Below are 16281 nucleotides of genomic sequence, written 5' to 3' on the forward strand. Positions count from 1 at the left end.
CAAAAACACAATCGCAATTTTTGCATACGCAATCAATCATGCAGATAACTGTCATTTAATGGATGCCTATACTCTGTGGCCAGTGGATTACAATATCGATTGTATGAATAATTGCTTAGGGGACGAATGTGGCAAATTTGCACAATTTAACTGAATATTGTCCACAATGAATATCGCTTTTCGTTTATTATTTAACTTTGAACTAAAACAAACATTAGGTAACTCTATTAAGGAAAACTAAATACAATGTTAACAAAATTAGTAAAAAAGTTTTTTAAGATAATAAATATAGAAAATTGAGAAGTATTTTATCGATTACACAATTTTAATATAACACAAAGTTCGTTGTTCACACTTTTACCTCAAGAAGGGCTTGATTGATTTTCACAATTCGATTTGTTCTACAGTAAACCCTCTTATAACGGTACGCGTATTACGAGATTTCAGTCTCTCATATAACACGATTTCAGACGTTATATTTCTTAATTGTGACATTTATAATGATATGTATGCACTTATATCGTTTAACATAGTTTGTTCTTAATATTCGATTTAAACCGTTTAACGAGAAAAGTTGTGAATTGTACAAATACATAACGCGTTATGTGGGGTACTCCTACAACGGTTTTCCTATAACGGGGAACCAATCTACCGTGTCATATAGAGAGATTACTGTATTATTCTACGTTCCGACTAGCAGATTTGCTTTAAATAATTCCTTTGCAACAGAGGTCCGAACCGACGACAGGAATTCTACTGTGCAGACTGCATTTGATTTTCTCACGTTGTGAACGTTTATTAAAATTTACACTTAGCATAAAGCACAGTTTATTAACTTAATTAAATAGAAGTAATAGTTTTTAACTGCCTCGTTGGTCTAGTCCAGTGTTTGTGTGTGTGGGGTTTATATGGGGGCAATCGAAATCAGCTGCATATAACACAACGTGGATATTTCAGACTGAAGCTAAGAAAATTGGAACCTAACATAGAATCTTTGTATCTCATATACATCTCAACATAATATCTTTATTCAAATTATGGCATTTTAATTTCGGTTTTTCGTTATGTTTTGAATTTACTTATTGTTTCGTTATCAATTTCCTAGTGATTACTTCTATATATCATTTGAATTTCTTAAGTAAATAATTCAATTTTTTAATACAAAATTGATATATTTTAAGTTGGGGCATGGTACAAGAAAGCTTGGGAAACTCTGGTCTAGTCTTAAGCTTGCCAACTGCAGCCCCAGTTCAGAATGAATGTGCTAATCTATAGAAAGTGGTTGACAAATGTGTATGGATGTTACATACGAGCTCCGATGCAAAATAGTTCGTCTAGCATGGAAAGTAGTGCAAAGCTTAAAATATAGAAAGTAAATATTGGTATCGGCAGTGTTGGCCTAGTAGCTTCAGCGTGCGACTCTCATCCCTGAGGTCGTAGGTTCGATCCCCGGCTGTGCACCAATGGATTTTCTTTCTATGTGCGCATTTAACATTAGCTCGAACGGTGAAGGAAAACATCGTGAGGAAACCTTCTTGTCTTAGACCCAAAAAGTCGACGGCGTGCGTCAGGCACAGAAGGCTGATCACCTACTTGCCTATTCAATTGAGAAACGATCATGAAACAGATACAGAAATCTGAGGTCCAGACCTAAACGGTTGTAGCGCCATTGATGTTTCTTTTTTTAATATTGGTAAAATAATTAAGAACGTTAAATAAAAAGTAAAGCACAATTTGAGGAATATTTTAAAGTGTATTTTAACATGAAATAATTTCATGTCTTTACATAACATAACACACTGTGTGTTTAATAAATAGCTGACAATAATTGCCGGGCCAAGCGGCATACAATTGTCGCCTGTCCGCAGCTCTGCCTCTGCGACCCAAAATGCCTTTAAACGAGAGCTTGCATCCGCTCCCTGTCCTGTGCCGTAGTCCGGTAATGTTAACCATATATTATGTTTCACAGAAGACATGAAAAGACGTAAGGGTGGCCTCATGCCAACCATTGCCGCATTGAAGTAACTGGGACGTTCGGATGCCAACAATACTTCCTAAATGAATAATTTGGCAATGTTATATAAGAATTGTGTTTCGTACGTATAGCTTTATAAAATTGTCTTCTGTCATATTAATAAATAAATTTATTTATAGTATTCACTGTGCAAGGTTTCAAATACTGTAACAAGGCAAAGAGACATTTCAGAACATGAATGGTTCTGAACCTAATGCTAGATTTTTCAGATTAATCCATAGATTTAGAACATTAAGTGGAAAATACTAAAATACATAACATTCTTACTATAACTGCTTTGTAAGAATTAATTATAATTCATAAATAATTTTGTAATATTTATATTCAATGCCAACACTGTAGGCAGTACAAAGTACCTATTAATTGGAGGTCAAGAATTAATTAAATCATTAACTCGATAACCTAAATTAAAATCCTAATCTATTATAAACGCGCTTTGAAAATTTGAACTGATTTGCTCTTGGTAACATATACAAAGTATGGGTTTTCAATACCGAAAATTGATGATATATATTCCGTATCGTATAACGACTTTTCACACTTTATGTTGAATTGTAGATATGGAAGAGAATTGAGCGTACCAATTCTTAAAAGGCCGGGAACGCTTTGCGATCCTTCTGGCGATGTGAGTGTCAAAATCAATTAAAATCAGATGAATTTTCAGGCCGTTCGCTCCCTGTTATATAAAAAAGGATTTAATAAATGGAATAAGTAGATTTTTGTAAAACATAATCTCAATGTGAAGAAAAGTTACTCTACAAAAAACGTCTTTAAACAAAATAAAACTAAGACTTTACAATATAATTTATTCAAGAACCAACACTGACAAAACTAGTGTTCATGGGAAAAGATCTCGTACTGATATTACACTCGCTCCGTTTCGAATTTCCACTATTTTCACCATCCTTTTTCTCGAACACCACCATCGCCACAAACATAACGAAAATCACGAACCAAATTGCATAGCAGTTCTCTTCAATTTTCCACACCAAATACGACGCTGGGTTCATTTTCATAAATTTTCATAGCCGAAATGTTTTTTAAATTACCACACACTCACAACTGACACCACACTGACAATGACACAGATCCGTGACTCAAGATGAGGCAATAGAAACTCTTTTGAGTGTGTTCGCTAATAAATTCTTAGGCGTGCCTCTCATTGACAGCTAAACTTATAGTTTTTATGTATGAATATAAATAAAAGTTAAAACTAACTAAAAATGTCAAAAATGGTATGCATACTAATAATACATCATTTATTGCTAAGATTCTAGACTGTTGAATAAGAAAAAAATAATAATGTCAGAATATATTAAATGATATTACAGCAAGAAATGGAGTCCAGTTACTATACTATATATTAACCAATATAAGCAATAATAATATAATTAAGTTCCCTACCAAGTCTTTACTTCCGCAATTCTTCAAAATAGCGCAAAGTAACGAACTCATTCTCGCGATTAAAAGAATTAAAGAAATAAAATATAACTAACGTTAAGTTACATATATGTATACATTTTAGTAAACAAATTATATAAATTGTATATTACTGTCGGAAGTTTGTCTCCAGTAGTGATAGCAAAATAGCAAGAGATTTTTACCTAATCGTGTAATCGTATCGCGTCAAAACATCAGTAATTTTATTATATTAAGCTTCAAGGAACAATTGTATAATACGAGCATGTTATATCTCGTTTCCATTAATGTCCAATATATCGCCTACACCTATATTCTTTATAGGTGGCATAAATGTCACTTACACTTAAGAACCCTAAAATAAGTAAATTACAGTTTTTTGTAAGTCCAGCGTCGCAACCCTACCACCACTAATTGTATGTTAGTTATAAGCTCATGTGTTAAATCATGTATTGTACAACCCTCCAACAACCGCCACCGAACTCGGTGATAGACTCAGTTTATTTGCTATTTTAAAAGAGTACCGAGATTTTTTTACGCCGACTTTATCTATCTTCTTTACTGACGAGTAGGGATATCTGCGGAACAAATTTAATGACGTGGAATAAGTGATACCTGTATGTTATAAAATAAAATGAAAATAAATCAATGGCGCTACAACCCTTTTAGGCCTCAGATTTCTTTATCTGTTTCATGATCATTTGCTAATCTATTAGGCAAGTAGGTGATCAGCCTTCTGTGCATGACACAAGCCTTCGACTTATTGTGTCTACGTCAAGCCGGTTTCCTCACGATGTTTTCCTTCACCGTTCTAGTGTTAAATGAGCACATAGATAGAAAACCGAACTTCAGGGGTGAAAGTCGCACGTTGAAGCCACTAGGCCTCTATATTATATTTCATAATACACATATTTTTTTGTTGTTATTATACTAATAGTAGAATGATAAATAATTTTAAATGTGAACGCATCCTTACGATATATACATTAATTTTCAATCAACGTTCATGAGTGTATATTAATTGTGATCGTTTAAAAAAATATCACGTACTTGGACAACGGGAAAATAAGCTATTTCATTAAAGCCTGTCCCGACTTCGCGCGGTTGGACATTTAGTGTATATTTTAAATTCTAAAACAAAGTGCTCAAGGGAATAGTCAATGCTCCCTGGTACATTCGCAATAACGACCTCCATCGGGTCCCTTATGTAGAGGACGTCGCTACAATAACAAAAAAGACTGCTGGAGCCCACGAACATAGGCTCCTTGACACCACGGGCCCAGTGTGAAGACTAAAAAGGACAAAAACCATTTGAACTAGTAAATTAGTATTAGTGTAGGTTAATAATAAGAGTTAAGCAGTGAGACAAAAAATAGAACACACGAACAGAGTATCTTCCGTTTAGACTATAAGTAGTGTAATTAGACACATTCTTATGTTAAATATCCTTATTCGTAAATTAGGTTCGACGCAAATTACTTATTAGTCTTAAGTTGGACTAATCCGTTTATTTTTCACTGATTTATCTTTGATTTATTTATAAGTCTTCCTCAAACAGAATATATTTAAAGAAAACGTCTAGATTATCTCTAAACTCTGTTAATCACTTATATTATCTTTTCTTTACCTTCGGTATCATTGTTATACTAGGATTAAAATTATCTCAAAACAGCATATACCTATCTGTCTATCAATAGTCTTCTTCATAAACACCTCCTATTTAATCTTACGAATGTTAGATAACAAAATTATCAAACTAGCTTAAGCTGTTTATTAGTAAACACCTGAGAAACATGGCCATTATATACTTTTTTGATTCAAGCTAAAAAAGCGATTCATTTCCTCAAAAAGGCCAGTAGGCTAGATTTTTATGTTTAAAAGAATTTATTACTGTCGGAAGTTTGTCTTCAGTAGTGATAGCAAAATAGCAAGACATTTTACCCAATCGTGTAATCGTAACGCGTCCAAACATCAATATTTTTATAATACAAACCAGAATATAATATATTCAATGAATATATACTATATAACCGAAAATGAGTGTGATAAAGATTTATACGTTCTCAAAAGCTTGTCTGTCCCATGCCTAATTGACTTGTCTTGTCACGATAGATTCATCCCCAGTAGAAAATATAGTTTTATTCCTATTAAATTTATAATATAGCCCAATATTTCATAATCGTTTAATCAGTTTACGTGAACATATTTAGGATTTAAATTAGTTACTGTAACATTACATTTATGCAAATTTCCAAAACAAGAGATGAATGCAAATGGGTTTGTGCATACAGATGTGACACAAAACTGCAGATAAAACGTTCATGTGAAACTGAAATTTGGGTTTAACTAAAAGTTAGCTCTATTAGTTTAATTTTAATCCTTTGCGTTAATTATGAATTATTTTCCTATGAATAAAATAAATATATAGTAAATAATTAAAATTTATAATAGACAGTTATTATTAATTATTATTTGTTTGTGAACAGTTCTCAGAAAGAACATTAAAATTATAGATAATATTAAATAAATTCTTTCAGAAGTACAGAATTTCTATTATATATATACATTAGAAGAAAAACATTTATAATACTAATTATCCATCAGTACATAATATTCCTACACTAGATACAATATTTATTTCCGAACAAAATCCGAAATTTAATTGAATTCGATATCAAAAATACATTCAACAAATCTCTCTGAAACTTATTTCAGAATCTTAACTCCCGGGTAAAGATAAAGATGGCTTAGGAAATCAATTTAGGCGAGACTAAAGCATTACACGCATACAAGCAATTACCTAACCCTCTTTTCTACATAGTTTCATCTTTAAAAGTTACAGAGAAAATAGACAAGAATAAAAACATACTCGGAAGATGAATTTGATAGAGGTCGCTGGCAAGTTTGTTAATATTAGTGCACTTTGGCTAGAAATATTTGTAAGGATTTTACGGTCAAACAAATAAGGAACTTTATCTGTAGAGTATTGTTTACAGCGCCACCTACCTTATCGCCGTCGAACTTCTCCGGTTCATCGCTGCCTGCGCGGAAGTCACGTTTATCTTTAGAGCCGCGCCGCGTCGCTAGAGGCGTTTGCGGAGGGGAACCCAAAGCCAAACTACTTCTGCCGCTAGGGGGCGACTTTATGAATTCTATTTTTCCACCTTCCACACAAATATTTGGAGTCAGAGGGTATACGGGAGACATAGCCACGTTGGAATTCGCTAAATGATTATACATCTGATTATCTTCTAATGGCAGCGATTTTGGTTTATTTCTCTTTCTGTACGTGGAGTCATAGGCTAGAATTTGCGTTTTTTGCTCGGGATGCACTTGGCGGACCTTTCCCGGTGGTCGATCAGGGGGCTCTGGTGACACATTATCATCTGGCTCGGGGCTTTCACTTCTTTCATTATTCGAAGACCTGAAACAAAATAATATCCAAATTACTGGCTAGAATGTAATATTTCTTTTTATGTAATAGCAGGCAAACGGGCAAGAGGCTCACCTATTATATTATTAAACATTTAATAAATTTAAACAAAACCTTAGAATTTAAACAAGACCAAGAAGAAATGTCTCACTTCGTAATTTTACTTGTACAGCCGTATCACATTATTGCAAACTAGATGGCGCTTTCACACTTAATTGTTTATATAAATTAATTTTTTTTTATTATAAAAAATATGAAAAACAAGTATAACAAAAATACAAAATAAGGTATAAAAAATAAAATAACTATAAATTACATTTTCATTTTGTATGAAACTAAAATTTCTGAAACGCGCTATCACAATTTTCTCAACGGTTAAGTATATATACATTCGGAATCGAGTTCTCCATTGGAAGTGTATTCTTTAGTGTGATGCCACTGCCTGTCCAGAGGTCACTAGCTCTTGTTGGTAGATCTTCAGAACGTGACGTCACGCGCTCGTTGTCAGGCTACGCTTCTTGTAACGTGCGCTGCGAACGCTCGCCCGGTAGACGGCTGCGACGTCACAGCGGCGCACTTTCCTTGGGCAGCCTTCTAAACCACGCGGTTTTAATCAAATCGTTAGCTTAGCTCCGGTTAAATCTTGAACACTTCCATAATGAGGCGGCGAGAACGAAACTCTCGGATGCCCGTTTTTTGACTAAATAAAAAATTTAGCATTTATAATTATAGCCAATATTATTTCTTAGTATTATTTAGACGTCTGTCTAGGGGTTTCGCTAGGGTAAACCGAGCGCAAATATGTAATTAATTAAAAAAAAAACACGAAAATGCCTTATAAAAATATAACTTGAAAATATAACCTTCGGTGTGTTTGATAAAAATCAAGTTTATTATTATGAGGTAGCCAAGATTATCTAAAGGATGATTAAAGAAGCCCAAAACCGATCAGACTGGTGTTCAAGCAGTGACGTAACAATACCATCTGGGGCCCGTGGAGAAAAAAGAAATTGTCTTTTGATCTATCAGTAAAAACCGTCACGTTATACTCAGCTTAATTTTAATAAACTTCGAGATTTTCAGCATACTCAATTAGACGTTGTATATGTCCCACTAATGCCGTAATAATAACTACTCTCTTAGGCGAGAGGGAATGCTCTCCCCACGCCGAATACGGATTGCATTCATCCATAGAACATCGTATCTCAATTCATCATCTATTAGCTAGCTTTTCGGTGAAGGAATCGTGAGGAAACCTGCATAAATTTATAATGAAATGAAAATAACAAATTTTTGAGCTCGCGGCCTCTTGGGCAGGGGCCCTCTTGGCTCGGGGGCCCGTTGAATTTTGCCAGCCCTGCCACTCTATTGTTACGCCACTGTGTTAAAGGCCACACATATAGTACAAAAGACCTGAATTAGTTAATTCGTATTTAATCTTTTGCAAAACATTACATTTCCCATAACATTCACAAAGCTTGTTCATGTTAATAAACCTGGATTACTTTGTTGGGGAATGACATAATTTAACTCGTTAACCTTTAAAGCGCCACTCGGGCTAAAATTATCCCTTTGATACTGTGCCCCGCTAAGTACATTTGCAAAAAGATAATGAAAAATCCGTTTTAAGTACTTTACAATGGGTTTTAATAAATATTCCTTCATTATTAACTAATAATAATTGCCTTTGCTATAAAAATGCATTTATTGCTATGTTAATGAAATTATATTTTTTAGTTAACAAATTCATTATAAAAAAAAATTTGGTGACTTTATCATATTTCTTATTTAAGATTTTTATACTTTACTATTAGAACTTAGAATAAATTGACTTTTAAATTTTCTGACCCCAACACAGAACCTAAAACATACTGCCCAATGAAGTATTGCCGAACCAATTCGACTTAGGGTCCTTCAAAAGAAGAATGTACCAATTTATAAAAGGTAGACAACTTGCGTTCTGGCAATGTATGTCTATAAGGGGTATCATCTAATATCAGGTGAGCCTCCATTTCCCTCTATTATAGTGTACATACAATGATCTAGTTTTGTATGTATTACAGACGTTTGCGAATACTTTTAGTCCAAAATTTCAACTTCCAGTACTATTTTTATCGCATCTAAATACGTCCTGAGAATGTACGGGAAGGAAGCGTCATTGGCACTCAAAGCTATATACGCTTTACAGAAATATAAACTGTAATGAAATGGGATTAAGGTATATTTTTATATGAGCGTATAATGAGTTATCTGCGGCAGTATTTTCGTCACTTCGTGACACTTTTTGACATGTGTACTAAATATATGAACGTGGCATATTTTGAAGATGTTATTTGATATAAATAATAAAAACTTTATTTATGACAGAAATATGGTCGTGACGAAATTCATATATCGATTTCCACACAATTTCATTTATTCAGTAGTCCAAGTTTAGATTATTTTTTTAAGGAAAAAGAAGTCTAATCAAACACAAGTCGTTTAAGTGTTAGAAGCGTTTTAGATGAGAATTGTAATAAGCGTGCATTGTGTCTGTGTTAGTTTTTGGAATCTCATAGTCATGCCAAAATACGTAGTAATAGTATTCAGTATTATTACTGAGTTAAAAAAAAACTAGTGCCGCTAAAACTCTTGGCCTCAAACTGTTTATTCGTATGCGGCATTCGTATTTAAAAAAATCTGGTACCAGTTTCCCCACGATTACATTACCATAACCAATCTAGTTATAATACATAAAGAACTAATCGTTTAGTAGGTAGAATGTATGACATTAACCGCAGAGTAACAGAAATTTACAAATATGTAATAGGCAGAATCTACGAAAATGCGAAAGCGAAATGACACTTGCGGTTTCGAATTTGTTGGTAGTGAAACAAATGTCAAATACTCCATACTTTCACTTAACTGAAATGTACGCAAGTTCACACTAAAAAGTCAACATAAATAACAGATAAAAGCATTTAAAGCATACACAACACTGAAATGTTTTACAAGAAGTTGAGAAACCTCGATTGTCAAATTCGCTTATGTCATTTGGCCAGTGTTCCATCTCTTTCTATAATAGCGTAAACACAATTTTATAGAAAGAGACAAATGAGCACAGAGTAATAGAAAAATCATGATTGCAATGAGACCGCCACACCATGAACACAGTTACATAAAAAAATATTTTGAATTTGGAATCTGTAAAAAGAATGTTTTTTCAATTTAGGCGCCAATATGTACATTATTAGATTTTTTAAGTGAAGATATGACAGGGCAGTCTTATTGCTTTTGTTTTATGCATATTTAAAGAAGAAATCCCAGCGGGTGGAGTAAAAATCATAACTCCGAAACCAAATAAGTAAAGAAAGTTCAAAATAAGTAACCTGTTTACAAGTCAATTAACTTAATTTAAATTAAATAAATAGCCGTTATAATGTGTTTAACTTAAGAAACTGGTAAATGTGTTAAATAGCATTCTTCGCAGAAGTGTTTTAATGAACTTCCGTTTAAGTTTGCCGGAATTAAACATGTTATGTACCAATATTTGTATCTTGACTGGAAAAGTTTGCGTGTTATTAGCAGAAGATACACTGACAAATTTTTAATAATTATTCCGATATATCCTTGAATCTTTAGTTGTTTTAACTTACTGTATAAAAAAATTAAAAAGGTTAACTATGGTAAAAGGCAATTAACCTGGAAATTTACATTCTGTAGGACGTTCTTCCTTAGTGCAATTATTGTAATACGAAATAATTTTATAAACATAATCAAAAGCTGTGCAAAAGCAACTCAAATACTCAAAATAAGCTTGAAGTACTTAAAGAGAATCACTAAAAACCCTAATCTACATCACAAGTTTTATGCTTATATATCTAAATTTAAATATACATAAATTATGTAAATAATTCTTAAAATCACCAGAAGTCCTTCGATTAATGTAATATTCTTTAGAAGCTTTCGGCAATTTTTGTTGCATTTTGTATCCAATATTATATTATCAAAACGTCTATAGTATATAAATAATATTTTTTTTATGTTTGAAGCGATCTCAAATATAATTTTCTCATGGTACACTATCCCCGAGTGTACACTATATATTACGTGCGTACGTTGGTATGTACGCGTTCATCCATAATTTTTAATAATTCCAATGCCAGCCCAGCCTAAGCCGAGACTAGCAGTTAGAAATAATTGTACTTAAACTTCAAACTTCGGAACGAAAAATTCCTCTGGAATTTGATAGCTATTTACTATTATAGAGCATTTCAATGGACAATAAATCATTTTCATTTATCTTCATCCAGTTTACATAACAAAGTTGTCCTTCATCTATGAGAATCTCCCAATTTTTCTCATCGTATTTTATTATTTGATTTCAGAATCCAACTTTCTACCCTTTCTCGTCGTCTCATCACTCTTATGGTCTGCCCTAGCTTCTCTGTCCTTTTGGGCCCTTCGGTTACTCTATTTGACCATGACATGATATCAAAAGCACTTGATGTGATATTCCGTGCTGACCACGATCGCTGACGAGGTTTGACGTGAATTATGTATCTAATAGATACGCATTATTTGTTTTCCTTAACTTAGTAATATACAGACTATAGTCATATGTTCTTAAATTATGTAACTTTTCCATTGTGGTGTTGATAGGTTCGTCTTTAAGAAAGTCTATGCCATTTCCCACAAAGACCACTTATAAACAGTTGCTAATTCGCACCACAAACAACACTTTTAAGCGGCCCTTAAATTTGATTGACTTTTGTTCTCGCCCAAGTATTCTGCACTAACATTCAGTGATTCAGTTGCGAACTTGGCTCGCTATTTGTGTGTTCTGAGAACAATTGTTTAGTCAGGCGATCAAAATAACACCCCTTTGCTTGAATGCCTAGATATATTAAGGTAGCCATAGTTTACATTTGGCTATATTCTCATTAGGACGAGCTGAAAACAAAATCTGAGAAACTATGGGGTCGAGTCGAATTTTTATTTAACTGGATCGCCCATTTATTGCGGAAGGCATCAAAGAAATATTTTAGCTGATGTTAGCATAAAGCCATTTTATATTAAATAATAATAATAATAAGCCTTTTTTATTACCTGTTTTACAATAGCTGATAGTTGCTATATTACAGTAAACAAAAATATTGATTTTTGTTAGTATGTTAACTTAAATTATGTTAGTAATGTTTATTTATAATGTAATTATTTATTTATGAATTAACAGGAACCCCGGTTTTGGGTGAAGGCCTCCTCCAAAGAAGCCCATTTTTGTCGGTCTTGTGTTATGGAGTCCCAGTTCAGGTCATCTTCCCAGCGGTCTAAGGGTCTCCCCTTCTGCCTCTTGCCTGGTGGTCCTTTACTCGTTTGGTCAACTTTCTGCTAGACATTTTCGCTACGTGGCCAGCCCAATGCCATTTCAGTTTTTGAGCAAAAGTTAAAGCGTTTGTCCCTTTAGTGACGACTCTCATATTAAATAGTATGAGATAATTTGACGCTTATATTGAACAGGTATAAGTACAGATGTATTATAAATGTTACAAAACTAATTCCGAGTGATATACAGCAGTTGTGGTCAACAAATTCTACCAGTCATTATAAGAACCATTAAATGTATAACATAAGTCATTATTTATTTACGTTCAAGAATTTTCTCACAAAGAAACAATTTACTAAATTCCTCCAACCTAAAACCAAAGATATGCAGTATTGGTGCGAAACTGAGCGGTTCGCTAGTTAAATATAAAGCAATTACACGGCACAGAGCAGTTAATCTAAATAAAACGATATCCGAACTCGTATCGGGAACTAATTTAGTCAATCCAAACACTTTCCAATCAACGCACCGCAAACACGAAATGTAACGTTTACGTAATGAGGGAATCAGTTTTGCCACAGATTATGTAATATGTACCTACTGTCAAATGTGACTAGCTGTTTTGCTTCTGTGAGGTACAATGTCGTCCCCATTTTGATTTGGTTCCCTTTGGTGTACAGATTCTTGGGCCATGGAGATCAAGTGTACAGGCGTTAATTAAAGATTTAAATTGGCGTTAGATAGAACTGGTGACCAGACTGGTGACCAGAGCTGGTGATTTCCTCGCTCAACGAATAAGTACCGGAATACAGCGTGCAAATGCCAGCAAAGGTACACTCCCACAGAGACCAAACTTTTAAAGTTTATTTTAATTACTATGTAGGTTAAGAAGATTCAAAATACTGTATATTTGTGTGTTGGAAATATATATAAACAGTTGAATAGATAGTTATATTAACTGAACTTGCTTCTGTCCAATCTCCTGTAATATAAAGCTAGCTAATGTGATAAGCCAAAATATATAGAAGGCTATATACTTAAGTATTTAGATTCATAGTTCTGGAATGATAATGTATTTGTTTACAGTTTGACATTGATCTAGATCTAATAATACAAAGAAAAAGAAGTTCTTTATGAATTCAGAATATTATATTGAATTAAATAAGAAAAATCACTGCATAATAATTGAACTGTTACAATCGTTTAACTAATATGAAATTGGTAAAGACAAAATGGATATGAAATATCAAACTCAATGTTTAATAAATATTTTTATATACGATAAAATGACTGATGCATCTGTATAATCTATGGTCAGGGACCGCGTGAGCCTTTTAAGGCTTACGGCCCGTGTAGGTCATGGCCCGGCGTCTTAATCGATTTTATTGTAGCGGGCTTTGTTCCGCGTTTTTTGCCGCCCGTGGGAAACCTATTTGTTATGACGTTTCTGCGTTGAATGGTCTGTGCTTTTTGTCAGTTTTCAATACAAAGGGTATTGTAGAGTATTGTTACAGTGGGTTCTGAGATGGTTTGCTGTTTTAGTTCAAGAATAATTATTACAATTCATTAAAGAAACATTCATTGATAACATAATGAAGTCGATTCTGTATTATCAGTGCTTTATGTACTCTGACAAATTGTGATAGCCATTTGCTAGTATTCTAATACCAGAGGCATCAGTAGATAGTACTGGTGACCCCAGAGCTGGTGCTTTCCTCGCTCAACGAATCGCTCGCGCAAGGAAATATTGCCAACGTTAAAGGTACACTGCCACAAGGAAATAGAATAGAATAGAAAATAACCTCTAAATTTTTCTAATAGTGAGAAACTTTATATATATTTAATTGTTGACATTCATTTCGGTGACCGTGCTTGCGTTGGCCTTAAATATAAAATAAACAACATTATTTTGACACAACACATAAATCAGTGTTTAGCGTCAGGTTATATTACTGGTTAAGCACTTAAACTAAAATAGTGTAACCTAGATCGTGTGATTCATTCCTACACTGATTTATATTTAGCAGAGAATTTATCTTTTCATTGCGATTAATCCTTTGGTACTTAACGTTTTGGAACGCGACTTGAAACTTGCAGCCAGGTTCAAAAACTAAAAAGCCAACCGCGACCTTCTGCCCAAGTACTTCGTGGTTTAGTCGTCATTTCAGCCTGTTCACGCCCACTGGTGGATATAGGCCCTAAACTTCCAGTACGTCCCAAGCTTTGCATCCAACGTCTCCCTCCACCCTCACCAGGTCATCTGTTCAACTAGTTTGGAGGTCGTCCAACGCTTTGTTGACTGGTCTATAAGGTACGATGTAGGTAACACATCTATCTCGAATGATATATCGTGTATAATTTCACTTAATAATGTAATAGAGTACATTTATCTTGTAGATGTAAGCATTATATATGTTATAGGTATCTGCTAGTATATACTAATACCATATGCCCTAACTAATAGAAAAAATAAAATAAAATTGATTATCTATCGGCCTCGAATCCAGGACACGTTTGCCCTATCGGCCGTCTGATTATGTTCTTTCTATATATTATTTTTGTTTTGGTAATTATTAATTATTATATTGTCGTAATTTTTTATGAGCTGTGTACTGCAGTTCCAAATACTATAATTCGGTCGTAGCATGTCCCTTAGCGTTTCCCGGTAAATAGACTTTTAAATCCAAAAAGTACAAAAAGTTTGTTAGACATAGTACAATTTTTTTGTAGATGTTGATATCTTCTATGAGACTGTAGTTTAACTTTATTCTATTGTCAATAATTCCCGTAGGGTACGCTTTGTAGGAATCCTTATTGGTCTTCTTCAACCCTTGGGTTACACTATCGTAATATCATACAGGATCCTAAGTCGTTTGAAAATATTCTATAGACTATGTTCATCAGGGATAGCATAGCAAATGGTAAAAGAATTTCAAATCAGTCCAGTGGCTTTAGAGCCTATTCAATACAAACAAATCTTACCTCTTTATAAAATTTGTGTATGTATACTATAATGAATATTCTTGTACATACAGTATTTGCACCGCACGCTAGAATGTTTCGCAAACAGATTGATTTTTCCGGCATACGTAACATTTATTACTAAACTTTATTCCATCCTTCCTATCTCGACGCCTCTTTGTGGAAACAGCTGCCAGTGGTGGTATATTCAAACCGATTCGAAAGAAGCCGCCAAGAAAAGAGCGTGCCATTTTCTGAAGGGTCGGCAACAAAAGCCTCCGGCGTGCCAAGGGTCCATGGCTGGTGGTTATCTCTTTATTCAAAGTAACTGCCAGCCAGTTGCCTGTCTCATATTTTTTCTTGCGAATATACCCAAGATCTTTCAATAGTCTATGTGTAACTCTAGTAACATCCATATACAAAAAAGCGTTTATAATTAGTAGGCTTGAAGTATGCTTCAACTTTGACTTTAGAGCGTTCTATAAAAATAAGATTTCCTATACAATCATTTTTACTTTACGATTTCAAATTTCACTACGAAAATTATGGTACAGCTAACATATAATAAAATACTAATACTACGTACGTACACAACAACCTGTAAACAGTTACTTCATATGCGTATGAGAATTTTCTTCAAAAGCCCGACAGTACAATCAAGTACAACACCGCTAATTTTCTTTATTATTTGACGCACAAAAGACAGTACAGTCAATAACAATAGGCTCATTTGGCTAAGGTCGTGTAGGCTCTAACTGTACCTGTACTGTTAAGTGTAGAATGATAGAGCAATATGTGTGAAGGCTTTAACATTATCTTGTATCCAACACCTTATTTATTTATTAATTTTTATAGTAGTAGATCATCTGATTTTAGGTGATTGGTCCATGGCCAATCTCAATACCAGAGGCATCGCGAGTAATCTTTTCGTGAGGTACTAAGTCAAATCGGTTCGGAGATACTTTATTGAGTAGCTAGTTTCACCCAGTAATGGTGCGCGGCAAAAACTGTCTTCTCAAACGCAAAAAAAAACGCTCAGTTGTGAAACGACGGAAGTCGAGGTGATAGGTACGGGTGCAATTTCGTATTGTGCCTCGATGTCCGATGATGAAACTCAGCTGCAGCTAT

General features: G+C 33.9%; 1 protein-coding gene across 3 annotated transcripts in view; it reads right to left on the reverse strand.

Annotated features, from left to right (window-relative positions):
- The window catches only part of LOC123708709, a 342062-nt gene that overhangs the window by 236336 nt on the left and 89445 nt on the right, over positions 1-16281 (reverse strand). For all 3 annotated transcript variants that reach the window (XM_045659552.1, XM_045659551.1, XM_045659553.1), the window contains exon 2: positions 6461-6878. In XM_045659552.1, the coding sequence (XP_045515508.1) occupies positions 6461-6878 (418 nt within the window). The remainder of the gene's footprint in view (positions 1-6460; positions 6879-16281) is intronic.

Source organism: Pieris brassicae, chromosome 4 (genome assembly GCF_905147105.1).
Source record: "Pieris brassicae chromosome 4, ilPieBrab1.1, whole genome shotgun sequence".
NCBI classification, from domain to species: Eukaryota; Metazoa; Arthropoda; class Insecta; order Lepidoptera; family Pieridae; genus Pieris; species Pieris brassicae.